Raw genomic sequence first — 17128 nt, 5'->3', positions numbered from 1 at the left:
TTTCTTAGGCAGGAATGGTTTTGTTATGGCTACGTAAAAAATAGAATCTCCAATTACAGGGAGTGAAACAATAAATATCAGAAAAAAAATACTGGTACCAACATTTGTTTGTAAATGTAAATTACTGAATTTTTTAAATTGGTGGATACAGTAGATTTAAATGCAGGTCTTAGTGAGTACAGTGCTTCTGGATGCATCCAGGAGAAGTTTTTATGTTGGGATTGCCTTGTTTGACTCATACACCTGTGTAAACCTTGAGACTTTTTTCTACCTTTTTATAGTCATCCTTTATTTTCCACCATTTCATATTCTCTCACAAAGAAATTAGTGAAGAAAGAAACATAAAAATTGGACAATGCCTCTTGAGTAGTACAAGTTTGGAAGTCTGTGGTTTAGAAGTCTGTCTATTTCTCTTCACATATTGCTACTTTTGTCAGTTTATTGATGCATTTTCTTAATCTAACATAATCGTAATGTATACAGTAATTGTAAAGTTGCTCTTTGAAAACACAGAAAGCTATCTGGTTCTGTTTTGTAAAAAAATAGAGATGGAATCTCACTCGGCTGCAGTTTAATTAGTTGGGAATTGAACTCTATTAATGCTGGAAGTGCCTTAATAAAAGAAGACTATAAAAGTCTTATAAAAATAATACAATCAATTGCTGCTGCTGCTGCTTTTGAAATTATTTGGCACGTGCAGTGGATTAGTAACAACACGCCAAAACACAAAGAGCTATTGACATTAAAAAAAAAACATACTTGAGTACAATAATTTAAAGTGCTTCCACACTGCTTATTAACTAAATAAGAGCAATTATGTAATTAAGGGTGATGACTGCTAAGTGTATCACAACAAACCTTTGCCTAGTTAATTTTAAGTAATATCCTACTGAGATCTTATACACCAAAAAGCACAATCCAATGACATTCCATGCTTGGCTGTCAACCAAAAAACTCTAATTTCCAATCCAATGATCACAAACACCATGCGGTCCAAATGCAGCTGTACAACATGACACTAGCAAGGCCATGCAGAGCCGAGACACACACAGACACTCAAAGTTCAGTCAAGAATACACACGTGGAGTCATATAAAGAAGCCATCCATGTTGGTGTAGAAAAACTAGGTATCTGTGGAAGATTAAGAGGCAAACTTGGAACTTTTGGAAGAGCTACATTGGGAAGACTGTTGGTGATGGTCCTGTGAAGAAATAAACAATGCATGGAGACCATAAAAATAATATATAAAAACTAACATTGAGGAGAATAGCAAACCAAAGTGAGAATAAAGATATTATAGGTGCAGTTGGTGTAGGCTTTCTAGAAACACTTACTTGACAGGCTGCCATGATTCCTGTTCAAGACCTCTGTGAAGGGACTGGGCAATGGATGATTCCATGAGATCAATGTAGCGGATGACCAAGGGAACAAAAATCTCCTGCAAATGCTTGTGAAACTTTCCATTGCACAAAAGTGCTTGAAAAACAAAACAAAAACAGTGCAAATAGTTGTGATTACTTCTTTCTCATTTATATAGGCTTAAGATAAAAAAAGCTAATGTTTAGTAAAAGACTGTCATGGGTAAGCTAAACATAATCAAAACTGGATTTAATGGCTAAGCACTTCTTGAAGAATGCATGACTATGCAGATCTGAGAGAAAGCAAATTGATTTCAACAAAACCTTGCTGTAAACATGAGTAGGATTATATATCTGCAGACCAATGACAGTAATAAGCCATGCTTTCAAAATAAAAAAGTCCTAAAAAAACCCTCCAAAACATAAAACTATCTGGAAATGAAATGTAACCCAATTCAAAAACAAATTTAAAAATAGAACATTAATTTGGAATTTGAAGATAGTTTTGAAGTGAGATGCAAATATTTAAACATTATACTTTATGTTTCTGCCTAGAACAACATTTGTGCAGACAAAGGAAATTCAGATTTAACACTGCTTGGTCTTAATATATTATTTTCATATAGATATATGGGTACGTAAAGAAAGACAAATATATTACAAGATCAGGGAAAAAACTGAAAAGAGGAAAAACAACTATAGAAAGAGATTTTTTTTTAAAAAAAATGAAGCATTTATTTATTTATTGAATTTATATAGCGTCCCATCGAAATCTTGTGATTCTGGGTCACACTGCATGCAAAAAAAATCCAAGAAATAATAAAATAATATTACAACATAGTCAAACTCTCTGGAAACTATAATTCAAATCAAGCCAATGATTGAAAAAAAGCCGTGTCTTCAAAGCTTTTAAGAATGCTAAGTCTGCATCTTAAAGAATGCTATTCCACAATCAATCAATCAAGTGCACAATCAATGCACTTCTGGTATTATCACCCAGGATGAAACCTGAGTGAAAAAGGTCTATATAATCCTTTTTCTCCAGGACCTTTGAAGGTGTAAACATCCCACCCTCTCCACAACCTTTCCCAAAAAGGGAAGGGAAGAGGAGGTTGGAGACCTGATGAAATTTCTCCAGGTGTTTGCATCTACTAAATGTGTCTTAAGGAAAGTTAAGTCCACTTCTTCTTTCAAAGCAAATGGAACCATCCCCTTTCCCAGAGAAGTATTTACTGCTGGATGGGTCCAACCATGTTGGATAGCTGAAACATGGATCTAAAACACAGGAAGCGTAGTTCATAAGAGTGAAGGTTTGTTCTCCCAGCTTGTGTGTTTGTTTCCGAACGTTTAGTTACCAGGCTAGGTAACATCAGTGATGGGTCTTGTGATAAGGAGATTACTTCAGCTCAAGGTCATTGGGAGCCCCCCATCAGCAATTCACCTCCCAATGACTCTGATCTGATGTAAACTCCTTATCACAAGACCCATCACAAGACTCACAGCTGACCCATCACACGATCCTCACTGGACACCCCCACACCTGAAGCCCTTGTAAACAGAAGAACACTGACATCTCCTAAACTCTGCTGAAGATCAGAGGTGGGTTTCAACAGGTTCTGACCAGTTCTGGAGAACCGGTAGCAGAAATTTTGAGTAGTTTGGAGAACTGGTAGTAAAAATTCTGACTGACCCCGCCCCCATCTATTCTCTGCCTCCCAATTCCCAACTGATCGGGAGGAAATAGGGATTTTGCAGTAACCTTCCCCTGGAGTGGGGTAGGACTGGAGATTTTACAGTATCCTTTCCCCTGCCACGCCCACCAAGCCACATCCACCATGCCATACCCACAGAACCAGTAGTAAAAAAATTTGAAACCCACCACTGCTGAAGATGTTACCTAGCCTGGTAATGAAATGTTTGGAAACCAGCCTACAAGCTGGGAGAACGAACCTACACCAGAGCTATAGATATTTGCCATAATTGCAAAGCATAATTCATAGCCTGAACAACCCTGTCCATTTCCTCGGGACTAACATCTTAAATCCCTCCAAGACAACCAAGTAAGATTATTCCTTTATCTTCTCCATAAAACCTGCACAGTTGTCTACTCTTTAAAGTAGGTCAGGTCAGAAAATAAATTCAAGTTTGATTGGAATGATACTTTATTAATGTAGGCAAAATTCTGAAAAGCTACGTTTTTCTTTTCCTCTCTTTTATATTATTATATTTCCATAGTTTCTCTAAAATCATCTCCTTGGCTCTTTATAACAGCAGAATCCAATTCTAATCAAATCCTAATAACTGCATCTGATGCCTTTGAAACTTTTCATGCAATGCTGCCAGAGCTCCTGCAGGTGCTCCCTATTTAAGGAGCACCAAATCACTCTAAACAAAGACCAACAGCCAGTTATCTGAATATGAGATAATAGCAGAAAAATAATCAGTTTATTGCTTTTATCGCCATATGGTAGTCCTTAACAAAGGGCTGTATCTCTGCTTAGTTGGTCCCACCCTTTGTCTTGCTCCAGCAGTGGTATAGATGTCTCTTGTATTTCATCTCCTGGAATTATTTATACATTTTAGAAAATTTATATTGCCATCTACTCGCTTATGGTGACTTAAGGCGGCTTACACAAATATATTCCTCCATAAACCAGGGGCTTTCTGGAATCCATGAACACAGAGAATTCACACAGATATGATCCAGTCCAAGACTTCTGCAGTCTGCTCATTCCAAATAGTTATTGAGGCTTTGGTTGAATCACACTTCAAACTTTCAGCTCAGTACACATGCGTCCCAAGGAACTGCTCTTCCAGTTTCCAGCACTCCCATGCGTGGGAAGACCAGCCGGAACCCGGAAGAGCAATGGGCGACAGCTGGGCTGCTCAGAGAGATGGCTCTGCATCCCACTTCCGGCACACATGCCATAGGTTCGCCATCACTAGTGTGTTTTGGACTGCTGCCATGAACTCCTGAGCTGTCCATTAAACCAGGACCAGAGAAAGCAGAATTGAAGTCTTTCAGGATCATAAGACTGGAGAACTCTATTGTCACCTCAGCAATATCTATGCAGCAGGAAGCAGTAAGAGTAGCAAACTCATTTGATCCCTAAAACACAATTTCTCAGATAAAATCTCACCTCCAATTATCTATACAATCATCTTCTTGAAATTCAGCAGAATCTCATAGATAACAATAGCTATTCCACCATCCCTGCCCCAGAATCTTGCCCCACACCATACCCCAAACCCATTGTCCAGACAGGTTTTGGTAATTCAGAACAGGCTGGTTTTCTTATCCACAATTAAATCACAAACAGGCAAGCTTTATTACAGACCAACATTACATTAGGCAACAACAAAGACAAGGCAAACAAAGACATTGATGTTTTGAAGACCAGGTATTGGTCACTTGGGGGGGGGGACTGAAATGCAGAATCATTTCAATCACCCACTATATCGTCTCATGTTGTCACCACTCAAATGTTATCCTGAATGTTACATTTCTCTGATCCATGCCCTCCCCTCCCTCAAGCTAAAGACCATCCAAACAGACCAACACACTCGTCCAAGTAGCCAGGTGGTCTGAAGCTTCACTCAATACCTTGATTCCAACCTGGCATCTGCCTATCCTCTCCCCAACATCCAGATCCATTCACAAAACCCCCTCCTTCCCATTTCCTGCTCTGGACAGGCTGCAAGGAAGAAAAGCAGGATTAATCAGGAAAGGCAGAAAAACTGGTGCTGGACTGATGATTCGAAGTTGTATTACACTGTCAAAGAGATTGGTCCTAAGACCTTTATATCAGCTTTTCCCAACTTGGTGATCTCTAGGTTTCTGGAGTACAGAGGTCACATCAGCTAGGATGGTTATATGATATCTTAAAATATTGCCACTGAGCATGAAAATTCAGCAACCTGGAAGGTGAGACTCCATATATGCTACTTTCACCTTAAGCAACTGGCATGGTTACTTGAGCAGACAACTAACACTTGGAGTAAAGGGAAGAAAGGAGAAAGAAAAGAATTAAGGAGAATGTATTGGTTTTCCAACTGTATCACTTCAATCCTCTGTGTATTCATTCACTGTATTTCAATGATGTTGAAATATGAAGATAGACTGCAAAAAATTGAGAAAAATGAGGAGCAAAAGAAGAAAAAATTAAAGACATAGTGGGACTTATTATTAAAGAGATTAGGATTGCAATCAATGATTTATTCCACTGAAATTATGGTTAAAATCAAAAGCAGCTTCTGTGTATACATAGGCTATTGATGACTTCTTAGCATCAACGTGGAATTCTAGTTTTATTTATTTATTTTTATTTATTTTATTTCTATACCGCCCTTCTCCCGAAGGACTTAGGGCGGTGTACAGCCTAATTAAAAACACAAAGATAGACAAAATTTAAAAATAATTAAAATTATAATTGAACTGCATTTGTACTTAAACTGCAAAGTGGTGGAAGAGGATCAACCATAGTAATTCAGGCTGAGTTCATTAGTACCACAAAGAAATCAAGTTTCTCAAGGCACCTGAATTAGATTCAGATCACTTTTCTCCAGGTACTACAGACGGTTGTTCTTATTCACGTTTTAAATACAAGCAACTACCCATCATTTTTTGTTGTTCTATCAGTTTGGTACTTTCTCACTCCCAATCCCCCCTGAATATAACTATTCCATTTTTAGTTCCACAGCAGCTCTTGAACCAAGACCCAAAGAAAACATATCTTAGGTAAAATATGCAACACACATATGCAGCTCACACCTGCAACTCCTCTACTTGTTTTTGATTTTTCTAGCTCGACTAGCGGAGTTATCCTCTGGCCTTCTACCCAACAACTTTAATTAGAGTGTTAACTCACCTTCATTAATATATTGATAGGATTCTGTGTGCTTATATATATTTATCACATATAACTAAGTCTTCCAAAGGTCACATTAATAAGACAGCCTGCCTGTATGAGTACTCTAGGGGAAAAAGTTTCCCATCACACAGTTTTCCTGATAGCATAATAAAAATTCCATCTTATTTCCAGATTTACAAAAAAAGAGTAATTCCACAGTTGATTTACTGGCAGAAAATAGTAAGAGGAAATTAGTATTACGTATGCCTTATGTATGTCCTTACCTCCAGTTAACAAAATAAGCAATAGAAATGTTTTAACAGATTTAACAGATTAACAGAGTTGGAAGGGACCTTATAGGTCATTTAGTCCTATGTTTTAACATTTGGAAAAGAAATTAAAGTTATGTTCCAATGGTCAATGGTTTGAGTCTGTGACATCCAACTCCTTATAAATGCTTCAAAAACACAACTTGAACTATCTGGAAAGATGTAATATATGCAGAGGGAATTACTATGACCTGGGCAATGGGGACTGGTACAGGGGTGAAATCCACTTACCTTCGCTACCAGTTCGCAAATGGGAGCGCTCGCTTTGCTCATGGGCGACACCTCTGCACAAGTGCAGGACTTTCTGCACATGCGCAGAGCATCAAAAAAGGGACGTGATGACATCCGGGCGGGTGGGCCAAGTCTCCTGACGCCGGTGCTACCGGTTTGCCCGAGCTGTATAGAACCAGCTGCATTTCACCACTGGACTGGTAGGTGATGAAACATGTGTCAGGATACCAAAACTATGAATACCCTCAAAATGTTGGGATTCAAATATATAAGGGGCAGATTTGCATAGAGACAAACAGTTACTGGAAAGTACCTTGAGCTTCTTGAATATTTTGTGAAATGCTCTGTGGTAACCTTCTCCTTGGAGGAATTTGCTTTAATCAAGCCTCTTGGGCATGTATTGCTGTTAAGATGTTGTTCTAGGGGAATAAAACAGGGAGCTAAAAGCTAACACTAAATATAAATAAGCTAAAATATTGCTCACCTAAGCAGGATTGCTCTGCACAAATTCTTTCAAAAAGGTATTTTTCAACATGAGAGAACATACATGAGGTGCCTCTCCTCAAATCATTGAAGTAGCCATGATTTTTTTCCAAATTGTGTAGAAAAAAATGTGGAAGACTCAGACAGATGTAGCTGCTTTTATTCAAAAGAGATTATTCATACATGTACTTTACATTGTATGTCACGGTCAAGTGGAATGTATTATATTTAATCTATTATTTAATGTATTATATTTAATTTAATCTTTATATTTAATCTAACCCTTAATGCCAGCTCACAAATTACTCTCTTTTTCAAGAACACCATTTACCTTTCTTCAGGGCAGTTGGAAATATTAAACACATTTTTAGCATGAGTCTGGGCTATTTTCCAGAAAATCATAGCAGAAAATGATCTCATGGATCTCTTAAATAAGACTTTGTGAGCAATGTACATGCAAACAATAAGTGGGTTATCTCAGAGTACGTTAAATAATGCTTTGTTTGTATGAATCAGGATCTTGGAGAATGTGGCTGTTCAAACATTAAAATTAGCAATCCAGGTGGTTTGAATTTTAAATAGCAACAAATGCAAATTTATTTGTTTATTTATTTAGCATGTAGCATATTGTACATGGACAAGCAAAATATATTAACATGTATGGGATGTAAAGCTAGGTTGCCTCCTCGTGGTGCATCCTGGATAGAGTGACAGCGTGAACTAAATAAACTAGCAACTGCTGGCAGCCAGATTACTCTGTAGACATTTCTGGCTCTCTAAATACATGGCAAGAAATATAAAAACCTATCTATAAATACATTTATCTATATTTTTTGATAAAACAGTAAAATTATCCAAAAGGGGATTTAAGAGTTATAAACTTATTTTCATTTATTTTGCATTTGATTACAGGAAGTCCTCGACTTATGACCACAATTGAGCCCAAAATGTCTGCTGCAAAACAAGACAGTTATTAAATGAATTTTGCCCCACTTTAGGCCTTTCTTCTACAGCCGTTAAGTGTATCAGTGCAGTTGTTAAGTTAGTAACATGGTTGTTAAATACATCTAGCTTTCCTATTTCCTTTGCCTGTCAGAAGGTCACAAAAGGTGATCACATGATCTGGGATATTGCAACCATCATATATATATGCCAGTTACCAAACATCTGAATTTTGGTAAAACACCACCTTAAAGATGCTGCAACAATCATGAAAAATATTCATGAATTACTTTTTTCAGCGCCATTCAGTCACTAAATGAATGGTTGTAACTCGAGGACTACCTGTATAGACTGGATTAGCTCTCCTGTTCTATTGCAATAGCGGATATTAGTCTTTCTCGTAGTTCCTATGTTTAGTATAACTGAATTAACTCCTACATATTGTAGTTGTATCATCATGATCAAAGGCCATGTTAGAATTTCACTGATTTTCCTATATATTTTCTTCAAATATTTCAAATCATACTGTCCATTAGCTGATAAAAGAGAGATATGTCTAATGAGTTCAGTGATTTGGAGAGAGCTCAACCAAAGATTTCCTATAGTAAATTCTTGATTGCTATTGAAAACTGTTACCAACTTTTTCTGTAATATAAAAATCTCTTAATTATATCAGATAGAATAGCATCAAACTGAATTATAAAACGGATTAATGAATCTGTGTATGTAGATTTGCAAAGGAATAATATTAAGATTCATAAAGATTTGCAACTGAATGTATGTAGGATGGTGGTTTTTTTTTTTTTTTTTTTTTTACAAATTATGATATTCCTGCATGGACTTATCACCAAGTAGACAGATGTGCATCAAAGTGTGAAGTTTATAATCACTCCATATGGTCCAGTAGGAAGGAATAATTATTACAAGATAACACGTGATCCAAATAGTAACTTTGTTCATTAAACATTTGTTATGGTAACATTTAATATTAGCATTTTAAAGCTTGACCTTTAGTCAAATGTAATATTCTACACAGTGGCATCTCTCATTAAAATTATGGGATAATTTCTAAATCGTTTTATATGTTTTTTTAATTTACTTTATAAACATAAAAATCCTTCAAAATAAAAAAAAATGAATTGTCTACTGCTCAGACAAAATTTTATGGATACATTCACTCTTAACATTGTATAGATCTACACAATATATTGCTACATGAATATTTTCTACTGAATGCATTTGTGGCAAATAAAAAAATCTCAGTTTTCTGAAGCTACCTGATAAACTATTATTTAGGTACCAGGGACAAGGACAATAAACAGCAGAGAATAATGAGCTATAGAGAATCCATCCAATTCAAGGTTTTCTTTAGGCACCTATGAAAAAGAAGGAAAACTTGCCCAAACACCTACTGTATACCTATTATGTGAAATGAGAATAGTTTCATTTCCCAACATGCAACATCTCCAAAACACCAAATATAATCCATTACCTTGTATTTTTCATATATAATTTTTGCACAACTTTTATTTGTTACAATAATAGATCAGCAGAAATAAATGTTCATGAATTATAGCAAAACTAATGTTTTTTAGAAAAAGTTTAATAAAGATTAAAAAGAGTTGCTTGGAACTTTATTAATTTTATTACAGATGAAAAAATGGGCAAGAACCGGACAGAATCGGGAGCAACCCACCACTGAGTAGAGTACCTCCCTGGTATCACCCTCCCCAAATTCCAATGAATTTCCATGTGTTATCTTTCTGCTAATTAAAAAAGAATGACAGAAATAACGAAGTACATTATACACTGTCATCTCTTGATTGTGTAGCATTTCTGAATGTGGCTAGGTAAATCAGTTCCTTGTTCCCATAGCTAATGGAAGCTAGATAATCTTATAAGAAACAAAGAAAAACAAAGTTAAAAAAAATTAAAAATCCTTTTTTTTGTTTTTGTTTTAAATACTCACAACAAAGTATTTAATGGCAAAGAAGATTAAAATACAGAATTGTCATCTGTTTACTTGGTGATAAATCCACTCAGCCATAATTTGTAAGAACATTTTGTGATTTAAGCAGATCTCCTATAGAAGAAAAATATGAAGGAAAGGCTCTGGGCATACTACAAAAATGGGGCTAGGCTGCTTCTAATTTAAAGGCAAAACTGATAAACAAAAGGTTCCAAATTGCTTCCTTAAATACTGCTCAAAAAAATAAAGGGAACACAAGCAGAAGACATCCGAGATCTGAATGAATGAAATAGCCTTATTAAATACTTTGTTCTTTACATACAGTAGTTTATACACTGCTCAAACAACTAAAGGGAATACAAAACTACTGCATGTAACGAACAAAGTATTTAATAAGGCTGTTTCATTCATTCAGATCTCAGATGTCTTCTGCTTGTGTTCCCTTTATTTTTGTGAGCAGTGTACAATCTCTATTTAGATACTTGGAAAGATTTAATTTATCCAAGAGTTGTCCTTTTTGTTGTTAGTATTATGTAAATAACAAAAATTAACAATTTGGTAAATTATAGGGGTTGAGTTTGTATTTTGAAATGTATTGCAATCATGCAATCTAGAAAAATAATTTATCAGGGCAATTGAAACTTTAGTGATCTGACTAAAATTCTTACTATTATTCAGCTTTATGAATACTTTGACTCTTGACTTCATTAATGTATAAGTATATTAAAAAGATATGAATATAAATTATATATGTACATGTATACATGTATATGCTTCTGAACTAGATTAACATAGGTCATAACTGCTTCATTACGAACATATTAAAACATATGACTATAAATTATATATGTACATGTATATATGCATATACTTATGGGCTAGATTAAGGATACCTTATTCCCTAAGCACAGCTCAACAATGTGGTCCTGGATGGAAGCAAGATTCTCACATTATGAAACAGAAACAAATGTGATATCCAACAAGAGTTCAAACCCAACTTTTAAATTTTAGTTACTCACCATGTCAAAAAAAAAGTTTTGTAACAATGCAGAGTAAAGTCAAATATGGCAGTTAAGGACAATTACAAAGTATCTGAGTAAAGTTGAGTGTGACTGGGAAAGAGTTTCAGGTCTTGATAGGTGGGGAAAAATGATATGTGGATATGTGATATGTGATGCCTACCTTCCCTTGGTACCCCTAAGCACAAACTTATATTACTTAATGGTTAATCCAGGATCAATATGCATCTTTGTAGAATTCTGTCTATTAGTCCATAAGAAGAAACATAATCAGGTGACACAGACAGAAAAATGTAGCTAATTCATATATCTAGAAATTCTTCAGAGATTCAAAATGTGGAAGCTGAAACTTGTGGAAGAGAACAAAATGCAGCTGACAACTGCTGTCCATATTTGAAAGACTGAAGATTAACTTCATGTAAAATACGTTAAAAAAATCTGAAAGATATTCTCTGATGCCAGCCTCAATGAGAGAAAAATCCAGTAGGATTTTCACCTCTTCATTTCTTAATGAGCTTTTTGATAATGAGAGGTTAACTTTAACAGTCACTCTGGGTTCTATTATGGCTAATTTGACTCCACTTCATTTTCCCTGTTAATTATTAACACTAGCCTTTTTATCCTCCCGAGAGCAGAATTTCAGATTTCCCCTTTTTGCTTAGATTTGTATGAGTCTCTTTTTAAAAGAGATGAAAATATCCAGCAATACATTTGAACAATTTCATTTATTAACCGTTAAAAGAAGACACATGCCATCAGTACCCTAAGCATGGAGTTTCCTCTCTGACAACCTTAACATGTTTACTCTACAAAAGAGCTGGTAATTATGGACTCCAACGCATCTTAAAATAAACAGCTTTGGGAAAAAGGAATTTGTGACTTAGAAGCAGGAACTGCCCTGATTTTTCTACAGCTGAAGCAACTACTCTAGCATTAAAAAAGTAACAGGAAAGTTAGCCCTATAATTACTGCTATTTCAATTTCCATCAGTAGCACTTTGTAACACAGGTCATAACTGCTTCATTACGAACATACATTTTCTGTCATTTTAATAAATACATTCTCCCTTTAGAAATGGTTTTCTCATTATTATTTAAAGTAATTCCATATTTAACTGACTTAAGGGGAGAAAAAGTTTAAATTGAAGACTTTACATTATTGTCTACTTTAAAAAAATAGACTCATTTTTTAATGTTTCTGCTTGATAATATTACTTGTTGGCTTGAGGGAAAAATTCAGTAATATTAACTTAAGATGACAAAGTAGCTATGATATGGAAGAACAGGAAGAATATGGGATATAAAGGTTTACAGTTTCTGAACTGGCATTGGTGATACAGTAGGCGAAGTAATCCCATTCGGTTGCTGTAGGGTTCAGTGATAATGTTTTTTCTAAAGAACCATCTGGAGGGAAGTAGGAAGAATGGTGGTGGGTTGAACACCAATACAAGGTAGGAAATACTAGCAAACAATTTGGAATATTTAGGGGGAATGGAAACCAAGCCTTCACAACACACACATACACATGCTCGCACATATACACAACACCCATAATGTAATTTCGTGGGTATTTTTTTACGTGTATCCTGGGTGTGTGTGGCTGTGTGAAACATTTACAAAATGGCAGATGTAGGATTATGATCTTTGCTTTAGCAAGATTGACATATGTACAAAAGGGTCAAAGCTTAGATTGCAAAGTTGCACCCAATCTCTTGCAGCAGCTGCTACATTTATTAAATATTTAAAAATATACTCCTTCCCCCTATACCAACCCTGTCCCCAATTCTGCTTTCGAGCTGAGCAATTTATACAATAATTCATGGAGAGTATGATTGTATGACTAAATGAAAAATTTTCTGCAAGAACATTTCTCATTACCAAACTGGGAAAACTATATTTTAATTTAAGCTATGATATGTACAGGGCCCTTTGCTGCCCATGTAGCCAATTGCCCTCTTCTTTTTGTGCTTGCAGTGGATGTTGAAAACCCTAGTTAAATAAGAATTTCTCATTTCATCTTTTGGAAAATGATGGCTGCCAGGTTCAGAATGTAAATATCATAAATCAACATGTAACAATTCTAAATCTGGGTTATTCTGAGCTTGTAAACATAGTTTTCTAACAGAAAAGATTAGCAGTATCCATGAACACTCACTCAGAAGACATTATGAAAACTCCTTAATTTCACAATACATGGACAGATTTAACAATAGTTTCAACTAGGAAAATGTGAACATTCTAGACCAAGTCAAGTCCAAAAATGTTAGAAAATTCCTGGAAGCCTAGCATTCTGACAAATTGGCCATAAACAGGCACATAGACATAAACAACATCTATGTACCATTCAAAAGAGACAATCAACAAGCCAAAAAGGAAACAAAAAGTCCAAAACACCTCCTCACCAGCAATCAACACCCAGATTAGCAGAGATTAATCCCAGGATTAATTTTAGACTAACAATCAAGAAACAAGGAATACCTCAATCAAGGAACTGCCAAACAAGCTAACTTTAAACAGCCCAAACAAGAACAGTCTAGACCACTCGCATTAACACTGACAGGGCAAGCCACTGGAATATAAAACAAGACCAAACTCCATTCCTTAGTTTTGGTAATGAAAAGACCAACTCATAACTTTATAGTTTAAGTATCGTAGGAAACACTGGTTTATTGGACCCTTTTAAGTTTAAAGGACTTCTCAGTATAAAAACTTCTACTTCTCATCATAAAAAAAAAAAGAATTCATGTACAGGTGAGATTTTTTTGTACAATTGTTTAAATTGTAAACTCACTTAAACTCAGTCATTGTCAGCTGTATTCACAGATTCTTGCTTGCAGTCAGTAAGAAACAAATTCAGTTGCATGTATTATGCATTATATCTGGATCCATGTAAACATTTAGAAATATATTTGAGAAGCTACAAATAAATAAGCTTGAGAGAGAAATAAAGCTCAAATCCTTTTCACGAAACAACAAGAAAGTCTCTTTATACTTCTTTGGATTGTTCAATTTTAAAGGTCTAGAGAAAAAATAGTTCTAGTTGTAGTTTAAATGAAATTTATGTGCTCTTTGCGCAAAGACAAAATCTGAGCAAGGATCTCTACAGAACTTCTTGGGATTACAAGAAAGTTGCTAGAACCAGTCTATTTCTCTGTCTACAAAGAAGCCATATGCTACCTATAATGTAACAGCAAACTGTGTCTAAAATCTGTTAACATTTGCCTTGTTGCCCAAGCCCTTGTATTTTTCTTCTGAAATAAATCCCACTGAACACAGCAGGATTTACTTCCCCGTGCTTAGGATAGTATCAATAAAAAAGCCTAGAAAAAAAAAAAAGGTTAAATAAATGAAACTAAAGATTTCTAAACTATCCTCAACTTTTTTAAAATCTTAAAAGATTTAAAATTTGAAAGTAACCGCAGCTATAGTAATAATCAAATACTAAACTTACAGTCATTTCTCAGGAAGTTATTGAGTAACTGGAAAAGAGGAAAGCTATCCCAGCTATCCTGTGGCTGTGCCTCCAGCGCAGAATCCATGTCAACAGTAAAAAGAGACCAAAACTTCTCCCCATGTTCAGCCAACAGATCTGGCCACCATGCAAAGGCCTGCATCATCAATTTAAAAAAAGTCTCAGTTGCATTCACCTTCAAATGCGAATATAAGATATGATGAAAAAAGGTATAAAAATGGTACATCCATGAAATTATGGAATGTGGCATACATTCTTTAAAAGCAACTGAAATTCTTCATTAAGTAAAGTTGAATTTTGCATCCAATGTAATTTGTATGTGTATATAGTATTTCAGTGAGAGTGTGATGTTTGATTAAAGAATTTGATTGACAGATAATCTAGGGACCCGATTATGTTTCCATGATAATCTGGGAATCTGGTTTTTCATGTTACTTGTAGATGTACTAATAAATATGAGAGCCAATGTAAGAGATATGATATCCTATGAGAAAAAGCATGATGACTCTATCTTCAAAATGATTGAAGATGAAAAAGAGACATTCACCATCTAGCATATGAAGTAAATGTTTCTCTTTAAAATTGCAAGCATGAAAGTGTCTCTTAATATATCAGACTGGTGAGGAAGGGTTAGTGTAAAGCCCTTCCTCTATGTGCAGTATGTGAATCACTCATACAATTGTACAATTACATTAACAACCAGCACCATCTAAATGCTATGATTGAAGAAAACAGCTCAATGGGTTTTTAAAAACACACTTTTAATATTAAATTCGGTTTTTAAATTCCTGCATACATGAGTCAGCTTTCTATAAGTTTGTATTTGTTTTTGTAAAAAATTCTATAGCATCTCTGTTAAATGGAAATATATAAAAACCTTCATAAATGGGGGAAAAACACCAAAGTACTAAAATATCTTTAGTATTTTTTATGTTCTGTTAGTATTTTTTGATATGAAGAGAATAACTCTAATCATGTTGATTTAGACCATTTTTTACAATAATTTGATCATTGTCTAGTTCTTTCAAAAGGTAATGGGAAAGAACATATTGTAATTAATAATTATAGTGTTGTGAAACTCAGAGATCAGAATTTCCTTCCGGCTAGCAATCTCAGATAAAATGATATTAAAATGGAAATAAATTGAGAAAGGTAATGCATGGCAGATTCCAATAAAACACATTCAATAGCAAAAGTAGAAAATTTGGTGAGTCTCTTGATCATACTCTGATCTACTGATGCTCAGGAATAAAGTCATGAAGAAAGACTAATACCACAGAGAGCATGGTTCTGTCAAGAATAATATAAAACAACATGAAAATGAGTCCAATTACTGATTAATCACACAGATTCCAAGTGGAGAAAGAAAAAAAAAAATCGTATGAGATGAAAGTCTTATCGGTTATATTACATGACTATTATTTCTAATTTATATTATACAATAAAACAATATATGTTTCATGTACTATTGGATTATAACATTGCAATATTCAGCAATGGCTCAATTAGTGATTTTCTGTCTGAAACTGAACTGCATAGACTTCTTTTTCTATGTTGTCCTCAAAGAACTGGCAATAGCATTAATATTTCAGAGTAAAAGGGCTTGTCAGATAATTTTTGGATGTTTTTCTCCATATTGCTGAGTAGCAATATGAAAATTGCAGCCATATTAGAAGACTCCAGCAAAACACTGGTATTCTGTATGAGCCAGAGGATACCTGTTTGATTGGCAATGACCTGGAAAAGTTCTCTATTTGTCACACATATTTTAAAGTCTTGAATCTATAACTTTATGGGTTAGATGAAAATTATTCCACTTGTTCAAAGGTGATAGAAAAATATCTTTAAATTAAATCTGTCTGATATCTACCTTTAATCAGCTATCTGTTGGACGAGGTATAAATTTAAGATAAAGATGATTCAGATGAAATAATTGATGCCACAAGTAGACAAAGTGAATGCTATCAGAGAAAATAATTGATGCCATACATTCAAAATGGTTTAACAATGCATGGAATCATGACCAAAATGTCAGTCTTTATTGGGATGAATAACATACCTCTTTTCCCTGGAGGAATCCATAATTTTGGAAATATTGTGGAACAGGAGAAAAAAAGTTAAAAATGTGTTGAACATAGCAAGATGCACATCCTTTATTCCCCTTTTTGTGTCACTCTACAATTTTTAAAGATATATGCTTACTCTCAAGTATTAATATTTGAATTGAGGCACAATATACTATATACCGGTACTTTAAAAAATCAGCATTCTACTGATGCATTAAATAGGTTAGAAATAAACTCCCAGCTATTATGGTTCTATTTTGCAGAAATAAATGTATATAATGGACACTGCATTTTAAAACTAAATATCAGGAATGTACTTTTTCAATCATTACTGCAATTTCTAGTGATTTTAATTTAAATATATATTCTCAAAAGAGAAATTCACATATAAGCATTATTAAGTATTTACA

The 17128-nt window shown here is 34.7% G+C and overlaps 1 protein-coding gene across 5 annotated transcripts in view; it reads right to left on the bottom strand.

Moving 5' to 3' along the window:
- Positions 1-17128, bottom strand: part of CADPS2 (calcium dependent secretion activator 2) — a 369911-nt gene that overhangs the window by 72106 nt on the left and 280677 nt on the right. For 3 of the 5 annotated variants that reach the window (XM_070947812.1, XM_070947811.1, XM_070947810.1), the window contains 2 exons: positions 14632-14788; positions 1335-1476 (listed from right to left, as the gene is read on the bottom strand). In XM_070947812.1, coding sequence (XP_070803913.1) covers positions 1335-1476; positions 14632-14788 — 299 coding nt within the window. Of the gene's footprint in view, positions 1-1081; positions 1202-1334; positions 1477-14631; positions 14789-16711; positions 16721-17128 lie in introns of all 5 variants that reach the window. The other 2 variants (XM_070947808.1, XM_070947809.1) reach the window with 2 other exon arrangements.

The sequence above is a fragment of the Pituophis catenifer genome, unplaced genomic scaffold, assembly GCF_029215685.1.
Source record: "Pituophis catenifer annectens isolate HBS135680 unplaced genomic scaffold, rPitCat1.0.hap2 SCAF_7, whole genome shotgun sequence".
Lineage (NCBI taxonomy): Eukaryota > Metazoa > Chordata > Lepidosauria > Squamata > Colubridae > Pituophis > Pituophis catenifer.
This window is presented reverse-complemented; position numbering and strand designations above follow the sequence as displayed.